General features: G+C 37.3%; 2 protein-coding genes across 2 annotated transcripts; both read right to left on the bottom strand.

Moving 5' to 3' along the window:
* Positions 1–6,677: 6,677 nt before the first annotated feature.
* LOC122483453 (olfactory receptor 52E2-like) lies at positions 6,678–7,690 on the bottom strand. The gene has a single exon (XM_043580459.1). It carries the CDS (start codon positions 7,623–7,625, stop codon positions 6,678–6,680), a length of 948 nt encoding a protein of 315 aa, XP_043436394.1. The 5' UTR covers positions 7,626–7,690.
* Positions 7,691–17,182: 9,492 nt separating this feature from the next.
* Positions 17,183–18,133, bottom strand: LOC122483454 (olfactory receptor 52K2-like). The gene has a single exon (XM_043580460.1). It carries the CDS (start codon positions 18,125–18,127, stop codon positions 17,183–17,185), a length of 945 nt encoding a protein of 314 aa, XP_043436395.1. The 5' UTR covers positions 18,128–18,133.
* Positions 18,134–18,647: the final 514 nt, after the last annotated feature.

Consider the following 18,647-nt stretch of genomic DNA (forward strand, 5'->3'; position numbering starts at 1 on the left):
CTGTGCAGTGTCCTTTGTTCGCTGGAAACTGGCACTTCATAGGTGTCTTTTATGTGTGATGTGTGTGCCCTACTATTGTGGCTGGGACACTTTTTCCTTCAGTCCAGTCATCTGCAATGTCTCTCTTTGCCTTTTGTGGGCAGTGTTTGGTCCCTGTGGTGTTAGTGGGACAGTCTGGGGATACTGTGGGCTTTAGTTGACTCAGATCAGGCATTTTCCAGAGACGCAGTAGCACCAAAGGGTGTTTTTCCTGTGGTGTCCTGAGAACCTTTTTTTGTTGGGTGGAGCTTGCAATCAGACCAGTTGTCACCTTTCAGCCCACCGCTGGGTCTCTATCTAACTGGTATATAGGGTTATCTTTCCTTTTCTCTAGGGCAGGACTCACTTAGGAATGGTGTTGACACTGTAGTGCTGCTTGCACACTGCCTGGTCTATGGCACCTCTTTGTATGGGCTCTTGCCAATAGCATATTGGCGAAGGCAGATCTGCTGAAGTACAAGGCAGCAGGGTGCCATGTGTCAGGGCACCTACATCACCCAGACTGAGGCAGGCTGTCCAGAGGGGTGGATTGGTGGAACCACAGTGTGTGTGTGGAGGGGTGGAGGGTGAGGCAGTGCTAGCAAGTTAGATAGGGAGTCCACAGTTGACCCTGTGTTTACCCTGGGGAAGGGAAATGGTGTTTGCCAGTTGTCTTCCTGGAGGAGTTCCCTAGAGATTTCTATCCCTCCAGGACACATTTTGAAATTAGTAAATAACTCACTCCTAGGCGTCTTTCAAACTGCTGCTTCTAGGTTGTTTGTTGTGCTGTCTCTTTAAGGGCAAGGACTCAGTGTCCTCTCCTTCCAGGCTCTCCCAGAGGCCAACACACTGTTTGTTTGTTTGTTTGTTTTTTAATTCCAGGTTTTCAGTCCTTCTGGTTGTAGGAACTTGGTGTTATGGTAATGTTATGGTGATTTGTCTTCTTCATGTGGGCCCCCTGGTGTGAGGGTTTGATTCTTTCCCCTCTATATGCCTGCAGCATCCCTCACTCTTGTGGACAGTCCCAAAAGTCTATTAGTTCCAACTGCATTGCCTTTCTACCCTTTTAGGTGTGGTCTCTTCTTTATATTTAGTTGTGGAGTTTCTTCTGCCAGTCTTCAGGTCATTTTCTGGGGTATTACCACTGATGTGAGTGATATCTAGTTGTACCTGTGGGATGAGGTGAGCCCAGGGTCCTCCTACTCTGCCATCTTTCCAAGAAGTCTGGGAAGTAATTGAGTTTTGTATATTAACCTTGTATCCTGCAACCTTGCTTATTACTGCTAGGTAATTTTACCTATGATAATTGCATCATATGTTCACAGACAGTTTTATACACATACATTCAGAGTTGCTTTATTCACAATGTCCAAAAACTGGAGCCAACTCAAATATTTATCAGTTATGACTTGATGGAAAAACTCAGGTATATCTACATACTATAATACCATTCAGAATTATAAAGGAATAAGTTGATGATACATACCACATGTGGATAATTCTTAAAATAATATGCTTAGTGAAAAAAGAATATACCAGAAGAAAATAGACATACTGTATAATTACATCTATATAGAATTTGAAAGCAAAACAAACAAACAAAAAACAACCAAAACAAAACAAAAAACCCCAAACTAATCTACAGATGAACTACTATTGCTTGGGAAAGCAGGATGGATTTCAGGACAAGACAATAAGTGTGTACTTCATAGTCACATGAAGAAATTTAATAAAAGGTATGTTTATTATCTTGGGAATCTTTCACAGTTGAATACATATGGGAAAATATACTAAATTGTATATTTTAAATGTATTCACACTACTGTATATCAGAAAGGAATAAATTTGTAAAAGCATATGAAAAATATCCTCAGTGACTGCCATTCTTACTCATAATATAAGCCAAAGACATTAGCATTACCTGGGTGTTCTACATGTGGGGTTGAAATATCCTTGAACTTTTTCTTCTATTTCTCCTTTACATTCTCCATATGATCTCAAACTATATTCGCTTCCTCATTTCTTTTAGATTTAAAAGACAGTGAAAAATGTAGTGCTTTTTTCTTCCAGTTTCCTCTTATCAGAGTTTGCCCTGTTAAATCTTCTGTTGTTTTCAAATACTTTCTTACATACCATCTACTAAATGATGTTTTCTTGATAACCCTAAATAGAAATATACCTTCCACCACATACACAATAACCTCTCAGTCTGCTATCTTTATTTTTTTCCATAGCATTTATCTCTGTTTTACTATATTTATGCTTAAAATTTTGTATTGCTAATACAGGCAAGTCTTGCCAAAATGCAATGAGTCCACTATAGCCAATTTCTCCAACAGATTTAAACTAAAATCTGAACAAAATACAAAACAGTTGCCACAGATTTCTATAAAGTTAGCAAATCAATCAAGTCAAAACAGGAAGTAAATTTTGAAGAAGCAACTTGTATCATGTAGGTTCTCAAGAAAATTTTTCCCCTATGTGTTTCCTTCCATTGATTAGAAAGCAAGTATCCAACAGAGAGACAATAGATTGTACAGGGAGCAAAAATGCAAGATATACCTCATTGTTTTCTAGACAGAGAATCAGGAGAAATGCGTCTGTGAGCTGGAGACAAAGAGGAGGATCCTCCTATTTCTTCTCTGTTTTTCTACTAGATCTGACTGAAAGTTATATCTCAGTCACAGAATAATACAAACAGCTAAAACCCCAAGAGAAGGTTTGTCTTTCTGGCCAGAAAGAAATAAAAAAAAGAAAGAGAAATAAGGAAAATAAAGAAATAAGGAAATAAAGAAAGAAAAAGAAGGAGGAAGAGAAGGAAGAGATGGATAGAAAAAGGGAGAGAAGGAAGAAAGGAAGGGAGGAAGGAAGGGGGAAGGGAAGAAAAGAGAAGGCTAATATTTGAGAATGTGTATGAAATTCTTATTGTTATCCTTTGTTTTCTTTCTTTCTTTCTTTCTTTCTTTCTTTCTTTCTTTCTTTCTTTTTCTTTTCCCCTTCCTTCCTTCCTTTCCTACTTCCCCAAGGGCGGTACCCGTTTTGATGATATGGTGATACATACCGCTAAATTCTACCAGAAAGGCTATCTTTCTGGTCATGGAGACGTGAGAGGTGACTCCTGACAACTACAGAATATGAAAAGAATCCTGGAGAAGAGAGAGCTGAATAAGTAGCTCCTTAAATTCTGTATATGAACTGACACCAACTATGAGCTTACTCCTGAGCTGCACATGCATAGGACAGATCCAACAAAACACAGTAAAGGCACTGAGAACTCAATTACTATATAAACCATCTCCAAATCTCAGGATGAGGGACAAAAGCATCCATTAGAACCATCACAGGAAGCAAGATAGGACTTGCAGTCTGAACATAACCAAATTGATTTCCCGGAAAAGATAAAATCAACCTTATACAAAGGATTTTAACAAGATCTATATTCAAAATGTTCATGAAAATTTTTTTTAATATTAAACATATGAAAAACCAGGGGCGCCTGGGTGGCGCAGTCGGTTAAGCGTCCGACTTCAGCCAGGTCACGATCTCGCCGCCCGTGAGTTCGAGCCCCGCGTCGGGCTCTGGGCTGATGGCTCAGAGCCTGGAGCCTGTTTCCAATTCTGTGTCTCCCTCTCTCTCTCTGCCCCTCCCCCGTTCATGCTCTGTCTCTCTCTGTCCCAAAAATAAATAAAACGTTGAAAAACAAACAAACAAACAAACAAAAAAAACATATGAAAAACCAGAAAACATGTGACTATCAAGGGAAGGAATGATCCACAGATTCCAATCCCAATATCAGTCAGACGTTGGAACTGTCATACAAAAACTCTAAAGCAGTTATGACAATTATTCTTTATGACTTAAAGGTAAACACTGTTGAAGGATGTGAAAGAGAGGTCGTACACAGAGATAACAAAGTATAAAAAAAGAACAATGTCATCATTTTATAAGTAAAAGTCTTAAATCTGAAATTCATCAGATTAGCTCAATAGCAGAATGAAGAAGAAAGTGTAAAGTCGATTAAGAAAATGATTCAATCTGGAGAATAGAGAAAAAATATTAAAATCATGAACAGAACTTCAAGGATATAGAACACATAAAAATCTCTAATATTCATGTCACTGGTGTCCCAGAAGGAGGAAAAAAAATATTGGGCAGAGAAATATATTTAGTGATATGTGAAGATGAACAATTTGAATGAGTGTAATTTCTCATAAGGAAGCTTAAAGTCCAGAAGACACTGGAACAGTATTTTTAAGCGCTAAAATTTATTTTAAAAAAACAGTTAACTCAAAATTCAGTACACAGAGAAAATATATTTCAGGAATGCAGATGAAATAAAGGCTTTGCCAGCTGAGGAAAATCTGAGAGAATCCATTACCAGAAGCCAGTCTCAACATGAAATTCTAAAATGACTTATGGTTGAAGAGAGGTTATACAAATTTGAAAATTAGGAGATCAGTAGTAAAGGGAGAGCAACAGAAATTATAATTATATGGTTAAATATGAAACTCACTTGCTCCAGTTGTTTAAGATAACTTTTACATAGCTTTTGTGGGGTTTCCATGCATGCAGATGTACATTTGACAACTGCAACATGTAGGGAAGTACAGGATCCCATAAAAGTAAGGTTCTTTTACATTTCACTTGAAGTGGTAAAATATTAACTCTAAGTCAATTGTGAAAGGTTAGGTATGTATGTCACAATCTGTATATCAGTGGTTCTCAGTCCTATTTGCTCCCAGTCAGACATTTGGTAATTTCTAGAGATACCATTAGTTGTTAGCAGTAGCTAGCAGCCATAGACCAGAGAAGGTGCTAAACATCCTGCAGTGCACAGGACAAACTTTACATCAAATTATTATCTGGCTGAAAATAGTAACAGTGTCACAGTTGGAAAACTGTGATCTAGAGCAATCCCTACAAAATAAAATAAAATAAACTAGATTATAGCCAAAAACCAATAGATAGATTAAAACTCAATACTAAAACTATTTAAATTCAAAAGTAAGCAGTGGGGGGAGGGGATGAATAAGAACAACAAACAGATCAGACTTATGGGAAACACATACAAAAATGGTAAACTTAAGCTCAACCATATCATTAATCACATTAAATGGTACTGGTCTAAACACACCAATGTAAGACAGAGATAGTGAAATCGGATAAAAGAACAAGATCCAACTGTATTTGTGTACAAAAAACTCCTTTAAATATAAATACATAGATAGGTTAAATTAAAAAGTTGGAAAACACATGCCATGCAGACAGTATGTAAAAGAGGAGGCAGTGGCTATATTAATATAAGACAAAGTAGAATTCAGAATAAGAGATACTGTCAAGGATAAAGACGGGTATTATATCAAGATAAAAGAAGATAAATGCATATGCACTTAAGTGCAGAGTTCAAATTACATGAAGAAAATTGATGGAATGAAAGAAAATGTTGTCAGATCCACTATTGTATTTGGAAAATTTAAGATTCCTCTTTCAGTATCCATCAGCAATCAAAAGGTGTGGGATACAACCAGAAGTAGATTAGACTAAAATTTGTAACATTAAATATTACTAGAAAAGTCCCCCTTATAATCAGTATACATTAATTACTTTCATTTACCATCTTTACATATTGCCTATCAGCTTCACTAAGGGAAATAATTTTGCTTCTTTTGTTTACTGTCATGTCTTCTATGCCCATATAAGTGTTGGGCACATTACAGATACTTACTAGATACTTGCTGAGTGGATAGATGAATGCAAAATCAGTTATCATTTTATTTTATTTGCTTATTTCAGGAATAACAGTTCTAATTCTTTGAAATTTTCCACAAGTTTGAAAGATACACAGTGTTTGCACTAGCAGTGGGAATGACTCACTTTGCAATCCATATCAATTCTCAAGGGAGTTCCTAACATGCACCCTTCTCATAAGTTGCAAGCTGAAAGCTCTGTGGCCTACCCAACATTTTTCTCTTCTGCCCATCTCTCACCAACTTTCCCTATGGTTACAGTGAGAGGACAAATCAACCCAATGCAGACTGCCATCTGGATTGTCTTGTTGAAAATTCCCCCATTAAAAAAGATAAAAAGAGGCATCTGGGTGGCTCAGTCAGTTAAGCGTCGGACTTTGGCTTGGGTCATTCTCATGGTTCTTGAGTCCGAGCCCTGCGTCAGGCTCTGTGCTGACAGCTCAGAGCCTAGAGCCCGCTTAGAATTCTGTGTCTCCCTCTCTCTGCCCTTCCCCAGTTCATGCTCTGTCTCTCTCTCCTTCAAAAATAAATAAACATTAAAAAAAAGCGCCACAGATTGATGTTCTTATTTGGTTAATCTTATAAAATAAACTAATAAACATGTTTCATAAAGACACTGAGAAAACAAACACATAACACACAGAAGAATTATTTCACAGACTGAAATAATATCTTTATTAGGTGCTACAATATACTAGAAACAGTACTAAACACTTTGTAACCATTAACTTATGACATAGGTATTGCTGTATCTGTTTTACATGTGCATGTTAGTTAAATATAACTTCCACTTATGGAAATAGTAAGAATTAAGATTCTAATACTTGGTCTTGCTGAAGCTAGAATCTAAGAAATTTATACCAAAGAATTACAGGAGGATGGGAATAAGTGGAAAAATAAGACCCAGAATTCTCAGCTGATTTTAGTCATGAATAATTGTTGAACACATTCTCGGATCTGTCTGGTCCTTACTCCATAGATGATAGGGTTCAGCATAGGTGGTACCAACAAGTACATGTTGGCCAGCAGGATGTGGGTGTGGCGTGGTATATGCTTACTAAAACGGTGGGTGAGGAAGGAAAAAAGAGCAGGGATGTAGAAGGTGAGGATGACACACACATGGGACCCACAAGTGCTGAGGGTCTTCAACCTGGCATCATTAGAAGGGAGATTAAATACAGTACGAAGTATCTGTACATAGGACAGAGAGATGCATGTCACATCAGTCCCAACAATTAAGACAATGACTGCCAAACTATAAAGACTATTGATGGAAATGTCAGCACAAGCCAATTTCACCACAGCCATGTGCTCACAGTATGTGTGGGGGACTACATTGGACTGGCAATATGGCCATCTCCTTACTAGAAATGGATGTGGTGTCATTAGTACTAACCCACGTAGAAGTGCCACTATGCCAACTCGAGCCACCACAGTATTTGTAAGAATGGATGTGTGTCTCAGCGGATTACAGATTGCCACATACCGGTCAAGTGCCATGGCCACAAGAAGCCCTGACTCCACCCCAGAGAAAGCATGGATGAAAAACATCTGAGTGAGACAGGCATGGAAGCCGATTTCATGATAATTGAACCAGAACATACCCAACATCTTGGGAAGAGTGGAGGTTGACAAGATGAGGTCTGTGATGGCCAACATGGAAAGAAAATAGAACATGGGTTCATGGAGAACAGTCTCAGTTTTGATGATAAAAAGGATAAGTATGTTTCCCATGAGCGCCACAATATACATTGAGCAGAAAGGAATGGCTATCCAAATATGCAAATATTCTAGGCCAGGTATGCCCATCAGGAAGAAGGTACTAGGATTGGTGAATGCAGTGGAGTTAAAGTCAATCATGGTGATTCTGGCTACGTGAAGATATGGTCTTGCTTTCTTTCCTTCCTTTGTCCCTGGAGTGGTCAAGTGCATATATACTCTGGTAAATATACAGTAGGATTACTTAGGTAAAAGTGCAACTGAGCAATTTTACTCATATTTTAAGTCCTCCTTGGTGAGCTTCTCTGAAATTACATGTATTGCATTACTGTCAGCTATTAATCTCATTAAGGACTAGCTTGAGTAAAGACTATCTCCTAAGCTCAGAAACTCCACAACATTCTGCCTGACACTAAGTCTTCTCCTTCTGTCTGTGATAGCCAGGCTAAGCAAAATCTCTTTTTCTTTTCTTTCTTTCTTTCTTTCTTTCTTCTTCTTTCTTTCTTTCTTTCTTTCTTCCTTCCTTCCTTTTGCAAAATTTCTGATAAATAACTCAAGTTCCTCGCATTCTAACAAGGAACCTGTAACAATGCCTTCTCTGAGAAGTACCCCTCCAAAGTAATTATGGTGTTGGAGAATTTGGCATGAGATACATTCTAAATAGAGATTTTTAAAAGCAAGACATGAAGGAATAATAAGCATTCCACACTTGCAATGCTTCAAAGGACAATACTTTTGAATGCTGCCCTGGTGAATTTCTGGCCATAAAAGAACCAGCATCTGATCACTTAAATGCATAATAGCTTTAAGATAGCAACAAAGTCATTGACCTTACATCCAAAAAGTATGCTCCCTGGATTTTCCAGGATCCCTGGAAAAATGTTACTCTGGCAGATTGTCCATGCTTTCATGATAATTCATACAAATATATATATATATGATATAAATAAATATATACAATATTAATATAATATCTAATATACAAATATATAATATAAAATTTACATTCCAACATCTCAGTTGATACCAGCTGTTCACTGTGAAACTAATGGTTAGTATATTGTTTCTTACTAAATTATTCTTAAGCCCAGAGAATATACCTGCATACACTTACTTTTCCAGAGTTGGTACCAGGTACCTTGTGGACCAGAATGTCTAAAGGATGATTGGGGAAAATGCCAAGAGCATCCTGATCTAACTTATTAGTGGCTAGTTCTATGTGGTGGGACTACACCAATTTACCTGTCAACAAGGAGGCAATCCAGAAAAGTCTCTAACTTATCTTCAGAGGGACCACTGTGTCTTCCTCTATTGCATGCTCTCAGTTTATTTTCAGCACAGCTGACTCTCAAGAGTCCAAAGTAATTTTGAATATTTATGCCTGAGTTCTAGAAAGTCCTTCTTCACACCAATATGCTACAGTACCCTCATCACTGCCTCTCTCATGTCTTAGGTTTAAGTAAACATAGACAAGTTGTCTACATCCCTCCAGATTAATTGTGTTGTGCTGAATTAAAGCCAGGAATTCAGAGATTTGAATTATTCCCTCATGAAATGCTAACTTCAGATTTTATAGTTCCACTGGAGAGTCCCAGCGGCTCAAGCACCGCAACAGATGTTTCTGTAGCTTCTGAGAAGTATAAATGGTGCCAGAGGAAGTACACAATTACTCTATCACATGATGTCCGTGGACAATGAAATTTGATTTGAGCGAGACTTTAAAATGGATTTTAAAAATCAGGAATAACTTTAAAAAGTTAACAAAGAGTCAGTGGAAATTTGCAACTAGTAATATGTTCTGGAGATCTAATTCACTGCAAAATGATTATAGACAAAAATGTTGCTATTATAAACTTCAAGGTAGTTAAGAGATTAGATTTTAATTTTTCCTAACTCCAAAACAGAAATGGTAATAAGATAATAAAAATATACAAAATAAGATAAAAAAATAAGAAATGATAAAAAAGATATGATTAAAGGTGTTAGCTAATGCTATGTGGTAATCATAATGCAATATATAAATGTGCCAAATTAACAACCGTATACCTTAAATTATACAATGTTATAAATCAACTGCATCTCCATATAGACACATTTTTTTTTTAATTTTTTTTTTTCAATGTTTATTTATTTTTGGGACAGAGAGAGACAGAGCATGAACGGGGGAGGGGCAGAGAGAGAGGGAGACACAGAATCGGAAACAGGCTCCAGGCTCTGAGCCATCAGCCCAGAGCCCGGCGCGGGGCTCGAACTCACGGACCGCGAGATCGGGACCTGGCTGAAGTCGGACGTTTAACCGACTGCGCCACCCAGGCGCCCCTAGACACATTTTTTAAAAAGTTAACAGAGTTTCAGAAATCATAGAGATCTTAAAAGCAAATGGAGTAAAAAGATAGTTGGGGTGCCTGGGTGGCTCAGTCAGTTAAGCGTCCGACTTCAGCTCAGGTCATGATCTTACGGTTCATGGGTTCGAGCCACACATCGGGCTCTGTGCTGACAGCTCAGAGCCTGGAGCCTGCTTTGGATTCTGTGCCTCCCTCTCTCTCTGTTCCTCCCTTTCTCTCTGTTCCTCCCCCTGCTCATGCTCTGTCTCTCTCTCTCTCTCTCAAAAATAAAGATTAAAAAATTAAAAAAAAAATACTCTTCGCGGGGCACCTGGGTTTCTGTGTCTCCCTCTCTTTCTGCTCCTCCCCTGCTTGTGCTCCCTCTCTCTCAAAAGTAAAGAAATAAATATTTTAAAAAATACTCTTTGTACCTCAAATATGTGACCCATATCTTATGATAATCTATAGAGGGAAGGAAAGTTTGTGCCAGAAACAGGTATGGAGGGTGAGGATTTTGGAATTAGCCAGTAATATTTGTTTTAATCTTAAAATTCAAAAAGTGAAAGAAAGCGTAAACGTTACCCTAGAGAAAGAAAACACACTACCTAAAGTCATATTTTGCTCCGTATATCCACTTCATAAACACCACCCTGTAATTACTGAAAACAGCATGGATTTATTTTGCTGATAGTTTCACTAAACAAATAAGAACAAAAGAGGCTGATTTTCAAGTGAAAGCTAGATAGTTATTGCCCTGATTATGTCTCTAAAACATCTTTTCCCCTATCAGGCTTATTTTTTCTCTTCATTGGAAAACTGTCGTTTTACTTAGAAACTGTCTATAAAAGCAAATTGCTATTTTGGATTGAAAACACTTACTGAACCTAGCATAAATCAATTTCTGTGAATGTGATCAGACTGATATGCAAAGACAAATATGAATACTTGGGCCATTTAAACGGACCTTGATTTATGGTTTTACTTGATCTTTATGTTACTCTCACTTTATAAAGTTCAAACAAAGCATCTAGCCATACCTCTCAGATGCATCGCCAGAGTGGCAGGCAGTGTGCACTACTTCAGAGTTTAACTACCTCATTTACCATTACTTTTGGTCTCAAATATCTTTCAAACCTAGAAAACATTTTGTTCAGTTGCATGCACCAGTAAGCCCATAAAATATTATGTTTAATTAATTCTGTTCTTGTTTATAAATAGTCTCCATCTTAAATTCCCTAAGTGCTGCCTTTCCTTTAGTCACCTTACCCTCTATGGGAGACCCTGTAGATGCCCCTACAATTTAGCCATGGAAGTAAAGACTGGCATGGAAGGAGACCTTCCTGATGCTGCGTCTGTGCTATGGTTGGAGTACATTTGTTGCTCACTATCCTTGTCATATAAGCTATTAAGTATTTTTAATTCTTCTGTTTTTCTCTCGAGTAGAAATGCCTGTCTCACGTAGTCCTATTTCTTCATCTGGCTGGGTTTTGCCTGGGGTTGCATTCATCTTGCAGACGCCTATAAGACAAACCAGCTGCCTGCTGCTTCTTGCTCTGGAGCCATAGGTTTTAGGAGGGTTATGCAAAACGAATGCCCCATGGGGATGGCTGTCAATGATCACCAATGAGAATGTCTCTCTTTGTTCTTCTAGAGGAATCTCACTGACCAGACAGATGACAGCCTTCTGAGACTTTTGCAGTCATTAGAGGACTAACCTCAGGAACCAATAATCAAAAGAGTGTGTGGGTACTAGGGTCACAATGATGATTGTTTAATTGTACTTTTGTGGAACTGAACATTGCAGATTGTATAAGGAAAACATCGGTCTTCACAGCATGAAGCTGAATAAACTTTCTATAATCCCACATTTTCGAACAGAGTTATAAGTCAGTATTGTTTAAAGCAGTGTGAATAAAGTGTTACCCATGCAGTGCCTGCCTCATAATCACCTGAAATGATCATCTTTACCCAGATATTCCCTAAAATTTCATATTTCCCCAGACGTTGCATGAGTTACAACAGCTTAGTTGATGTTAGTTCCTTATCTTAAAGAGGAGGATAATAATATCTTCTTTTCAGGAGTTATATAATATGAAAATTAATAATGTATACAACAAAATACCCCATTTACTGTTTGACAAATAAAAAGCCATTTTTTTTATTTACTATTACTTTCGTTATTTAATTTTGCCTTTCAAATGTAAGCCTGGGATTTCCATTTCCAAATGGATGTGAGGGACTAGGTAACAATGTCAAGTAGTGTAATTAAATTCCCTGTTGCTCTTTAGTTGCTAGCATTGGAAGGAATCTGTGAAATTAGAACTAGCAAACACTGATGACCAATGGATGAGGTATACCAGACATAAGCCAACACAGAAAACATAATGAGGGATTTTGTCCCCTTTTCTACCACTTCTCCTGTCCTTAGTCTTCTCTGACCAGTCTACACTTGCAGACTTCCCTTGCCATCCACTGTACCATTTATTTTGCCTCTGATGTTTATATTATCCATTGAGATAGCTTCGCTAGAGCTCATAGGATAAATGATTTGCCAAAATCAAACAAAGAGCAACTAAGGATGTCTCAAAAGAACACATTTAGCACTGTGAGATTTAATATGTCAACTTGAATGGAAGGGAAAACATATATATATATATATATATATATATATATATATAGTGCTATATAACATATTTTATCCCAGGATCTGAGTTTCCCTTCTTAAAGACAAAATTCCCTGTTTCCTTTTTCTCAGTCAGTATGGTGTAAAAGGCCCCTATTTGATGTGTAAAGTACAAGGAAAGCATAGTGTTATTAACACCAGGAGTCTACTCCATAGATAGCGTTAAATATCAGGGATTCCATATCTTATTTCTTCTCTTCTTTTTTTAAATATTTAATTACAAAGATATAGATATATTGATATGCAGATATATATGCAGACATATATTTCTACATCTATGATTACCAAAATAATCTAGAATACTTTGAACGAAAGGCTTTTAGTCTTCTGGAAACGGAGGGAACTAAGTGGCTAATGCTTCTAAATGGACAGACCTTCCTTTTGCTGTTAACATCAGCATGAGTGTCGTTAGATAAAATGTGATGAACCTCATGCTGTAGAGGAAGACCTGTCTTCAGAGTTGGCTCTGCTAGTATTGGTTGTATAACTGTTTTCATGTAATTTCATCTTTACAATCTCAAATTTCCTGAACTTTAAAATATGAATACTAGTAGTACATATATCATATTGTCTATATGAAGCTTAAATGAATTAATATGGTTATGGTATTTAATACAATGAATAACATAATAATCATGGTAATAAGTGGTAGTGGCAACTAATCATGATGGGAATTGAAGTGGTAATAATAAATGGTACATAGATTGTCCTCCTCTGAGACTCATTGGATTTAAAGATTTCCTTATTGGAAAGGGAAATCCCTTACACCCTACACCCAGTTGCCTTTAGGGAGTTCCAATTATGTCAGCTGGTCTAGGCTATAAATTTTTAAAAAAAATTTTTTTTCAACGTTTATTTATTTTTGGGACAGAGAGAGACAGAGCATGAATGGGGGAGGGGCAGAGAGAGAGGGAGACACAGAATTGGAAACAGGCTCCAGGCTCTGAGCCATCAGCCCAGAGCCCGACGCGGGGCTCGAACTCACGGACCGTGAGATTGTGACCTGGCTGAAGTCGGACGCTTAACCGACTGCGCCACCCCGGCGCCCCTCTAGGCTATAAATTCGACATACAAAGATGGATAGCAGGGGCACCTGGATGGCTCAGTCGGTTAAGTGTCTCTTTGTTTCTGCTTAGGTCATGATCTCACTGTTGGTGAGTTCAAGCCTTGCGTCAGGCTCTGTGCTGACAGTGTGGAGTCTGCTTGTGATTCTCTCTCTTCCTCTCTCCCTGCCCCTCCCCTGCTCCCTCTCTCAAAATAAATAAATAAACTTCATAAAAAATGGATAGCAATAAAGCACTGACCATGGATGACTGGTAATTACGTCTAGATTTCATTACAATAAAAATAAAGGCAAAGTTCATGCATATGAAAGCAACATCCTCCAAAAGCAGCTCTATTTTTAATAAAGGTATATTTAAAACAAAGTATTTGCTTTATTTTTAAATATTTTAAAAATAATTTTTATTAGGGGGCACCTGGGTGGCTCAGTTGGTTAAGCATCTGACTTCGGCTCAAGTCATGATCTCGCAGTTTGTTAGTTTGAGCCCCGCATCAGGCTCTGTGCTGACAGCTCAGAGCCTGGAGCCTGCTTCAGATTCTGTGTCTCCTCCTCTTTCTGCCCCTCCCATGCTCTGTCTCTCTCTGTCTCTCAATAATGAATAAATGTTAAAAAAATTTTTAATAATTTTTATTAAGTTTATCTATTTCTTTTGAGAGAGAGGAAGAGAGAGAGAGAAAGAGAAAGAGAGAGAGAACAAGTAGGAGAGGGACACGGACAGAAGGAAAGAGTAAATCCCAAGCAGACTTCCCACTGTCCACACAGAGCCCTTTCTGGGGCTTGAACTCACAAAATGTGAGATCATGACCTGAACTGAAATCAAGAGCTAGATGCTCAACCGACTGAGCCACCCAGGCACCCTATCAACTGAAGTATTTTATATCAGTCTATACAGATACACTGTGTGTGTTTGTATGTGCATACGAGTGTGTCTGTGTATGTTTACTCAATTAGTGAACAGTATGGGAAAATGTTTCACAATTTGTATAGTGAAGAATCAGATATAAGAATTTAGATAGTTGAGGCTTTCTAAATTTGAACTTAAAGGAATATGTGGGGACAATTGTTTTTGGACAAGTTGGAGTAACACGAATGTGGATGAAAGAATTAAAGTACCATAAAATATATGAAGTAAAGGCACTCAAGGTATTGGACATCAGATAATGAAAGACAATGGTCTGTGGGATGGGAAACTAATGAGGTTATCCTTTCAATTGCCCAAGCTTACTACATAGGGAAAGTTACCAAAACACATTAGGGAAAGGTAGAGCCCAGGCAGAGTACAACATGATTCTTAAATTCAGGATTGGGAGCTGGGATTCTTCTTCTTTCCTCTTTCAGCTTTCTTATTTTTTCTTCTTCTTCTTCTTCTTCCTCTTCTTTCTTCTCCTTCTCCCTCTCCTTCTCCTTCTCCTTCTCCTTCTTTTAAGATTTCTGTTTGTTCATTTGGGGTGCCTAGATGGCTTAGTCGGTTAACCGTCCAACTTCCAAGCTTGGCTCAAGGCATGATCTCACAGTTCAGTTCATTGAGTTTGAGCCCTGCATCGTGTGCTGACAGCTCAGAGCCTGGGGTCTGCTTTGGATTCTTTCTGTGTGTGTCTCTCTCTATCTGCTCCTCCCCTGCTCATCCTCTGTTTCTCTGTCTCTCAAAAATAAATAAACATTTTTTTTTAATTTTTGAAAAAAAAAGGAATTTATTTCTATTTTTATTTTTGAGAGAGAGTGAGTGGTGAAGGGGCAGAGAGAGAGAGAGAGAGGGAGATACAGAATCCTGCTGTCAGTGCAGAGCCTAATGCGGAGCTTGAACTCATGAACTCATGAGATCATGACATGAGTTGAAATCAAGAGTTGGATGCTTAATCGAGTGAGCCACCCAGGTGCCCCTGTATCTGGGATTCTTGGAAGAATAAAACAGAAACAGTAAATCAGTGTACCAAAGAGAAGAAATCTGCAGAGAGACAACTTCTTTGTTCTTCAGAGGACTGCTTTAAAAATTACTTCAATACTGTTTAGTTCATTGTGAACTAAATAGTTCAGATTAGTTGGAGCAAAACCTCTGTGAACCAATCTACCCAAAACCACACACACAAAATTGGGACAATATTTGAAGCCAACCCTTTTTGAGAAGTCACTGAGGAATTTTTCATAATTTATTGTGATATAGGAAAATATAGGGAAACCAAACAGTGAGACAAAATGAGTACTAGATGAAATATTGCTCTGGTTTCACACTGTACAGCCTAAAACAAAACCTGACAAGCTTGACCAATATTCAATCTAATCAAGTCCCAGAACAAAGCCTGAAAACATAGAAATACAAAAAAGAATTTAGCATCCCACAGGGTAAAATATATATTGTTTTTTACATATTTTATATGTTTACATATGTTTTATATATTATCATATATAATTATATATATAATCTATTCCAACCTATAAGTCATGAAAAGTAATAGAAGAACAAATTCATAATAAGTAAGAAAAATTAATTAATTGAAACTGACCCAGAAATGACACAGATATTAAAGTTAATCGACACAGGCATTTAAAGTTTTTAGAAATGCATTCTATATCTTTGAAAACCAGCATCCCAGCATCCAAAAGAAGGGACAAAATTGGTTTGGCAGTCCAAAAATCACCATCAAAATAAACTGTCACTATTTGACACAACAGGAAGCTTGAAAAATGCTCTATTCAAAAGGCTTGTTTTCATTTGACATGACCCAGAAATCAACCTATGAGAAAAAGGCAATTGTAATGGCAATTGTTTAACATTAAAGTGTCCTAAGACAAACTTACTAATTGGGTTAACAAAAGACTGACTATAAAACTCAAAACAAACCAGCCAACAAACAAACAAAACAAAAACAAGCAAACAAATAAAAACAGAGAATGAGATATCCATAGGAGGATCTGAAAAGTTCCAACATATTTTTAGGAATATAGAAGGCCACCTACCCATGTGCATAGTGCATGCACAAGATTTCAAAAACAAGACAAAAGAAAACAAACAAACAAAACCCACCCAAAGTAAAAATCTTGCTTACGAATCAGACTTGATATCAGCTATTACAAATAAGTTCCAAGAACTAAAATAAACCAAGTCTAAAGAAGGAAAGGAAAAGTTTGAGAATCATGTGCCACCAAAAACAGAGTATAAATAGGAATTATTTAAAAAGAACCAAATATAATGGAAATGTATAATAAATGAATGTAAAATTCACAATAGGTGCTCAAAAGCATATTTAAACTTAGAGAAAAAAATGAATGAGGCCAATTGAAACTATTCAGCCTGAAAAGCAAAAAAAAAAAAAAAAAAAAAAAAAAAAAAGAATAAGAAAATGAAAAAGTCTCAAAGACCCCTGTAGGATACAAAAAAAAAAAAAAAAAAAAAAAAAGCCTATAAAGAAAATCCTAGAAGGACAGGAGAGACAGAAATAACATTTGAAGAAATAATGGCTGAAATTTTTCAAAAATTGATTAAAAAAAACAAAAAAACTTCAATCCTCACAAACAAGAAGCTCAACAAATTCTAAGCAGAATGAAAACAAGATATCCTTACCTAAAGTATCAGTCAAATGTTTAAAAGAAAAAGACAAAGGGAGAATCTTGAAAGCAGCAATATATGCTTTCAAACACATTTGATTATTAAGAATTTTAAAAATCCCTCCCGGATTCTCTTGGTTTTTACACCATAAATAATAGGGTTCAACATAGGTGGAATAAGAAGATATATATTGGCTATAAAAATATGGATATGTGGAGCGATGTGGTGGCCAAACCTATGAGTGAGAAAAGAGAAAAAGGCTGGTGTATAAAACACTAAGATGACCCATACATGGGAGACACATGTACTTAAGGTCTTGAGGCGGGCAGCTTTCGAAGGCAGATTAAAGACAGTGAAAAGAATAAGGACATAAGAACAGATGATCAATATGAAATCCAATCCCCCTGTCAGGAATGCCACAATTAGGCTGTAGGCTCTACGAATCTTGGTTTCAGTGCAAACTAGCTTTATCACAGCCATAAACTCACAGTACGTATGGGAGATGACATTAGTTCTGCAGTAGGAAAGCCACCTCAGGAGAAAGGGATGTGGACTGAGGAGTACAGCTCCTCTAAAGACAATGCCCAAACCGAAGCCTATAACCACTGCAGGGGTCAGGATAGTGGAATGTCTTAATGGGTGGCAAATGGCTATGTAGCGGTCAAAAGCCATGGCCAGGATAAATCCAGATTCCATAGTAGACAGAGAATGAATAAGATACATTTGAGTGAGGCAGGCTTCAAAGTAGATCTTTCTGTAATTGAACCAGAAGAGGCTAAGTATCTTGGGAAGTGTAGAAGAAGTAAGAATCAAATCAGCCACTGAAAGCATGCATAGAAAGAGGTACATAGGTTCGTGTAGTTTGTGGTCTGTCTTGACAATTAACAGAAGGGCAACATTTCCCATTAGTGACACGAGGTAGACTAGACAAAAAGGGATAGAAATCCATATGTGAACAGCCTCCAATCCTGGAATGCCAAGCAGTAGAAAGCTGGTAGGGTGAAGACTGGTCCTGTTGTAATTTAACATTATGCAAACAATAGATATTCCATGACCCTGTCCAAATTAAAAATCACAAAGATTATAAATATATGAATATCAATGTTTTTTTTCCATTACTATGGGTTTGGAGAGATGCCAGTTATTGAATTATTTCTTCAGTAGTATAATCTCGCAATGCATTAAATACATGGGATAGTGCTTTTTTGGGTAAGAAAAATTAGTAGAAAAGTATCTATCTATCGTCTATCTATCTATCTGTCATCTATCTCCTTGCCTTTTTTTTCCCAGAAAGTGTTGTTCAGTTAGCCAGATGCATTTCAGTAGTATTATAGTATTAGAGAGGTAACAGGTGATATATTGCTGAGTATGAAGATATAATTTTCTACAATTTGAGACAAGCAAAAAAGGGTAAGTCCAACCATCATGATTGAGATCAGTGATTTGTGACATTTAACCTCTCTCACCCCCTTCTCAATGATAGGGCTTATAGATATAATGAAAAGGTGACTTGGGAAATACTAAAGAACAATTGGGGAAATTAGCTAAA

Source organism: Prionailurus bengalensis, chromosome D1, assembly GCF_016509475.1.
Source record: "Prionailurus bengalensis isolate Pbe53 chromosome D1, Fcat_Pben_1.1_paternal_pri, whole genome shotgun sequence".
Lineage (NCBI taxonomy): Eukaryota > Metazoa > Chordata > Mammalia > Carnivora > Felidae > Prionailurus > Prionailurus bengalensis.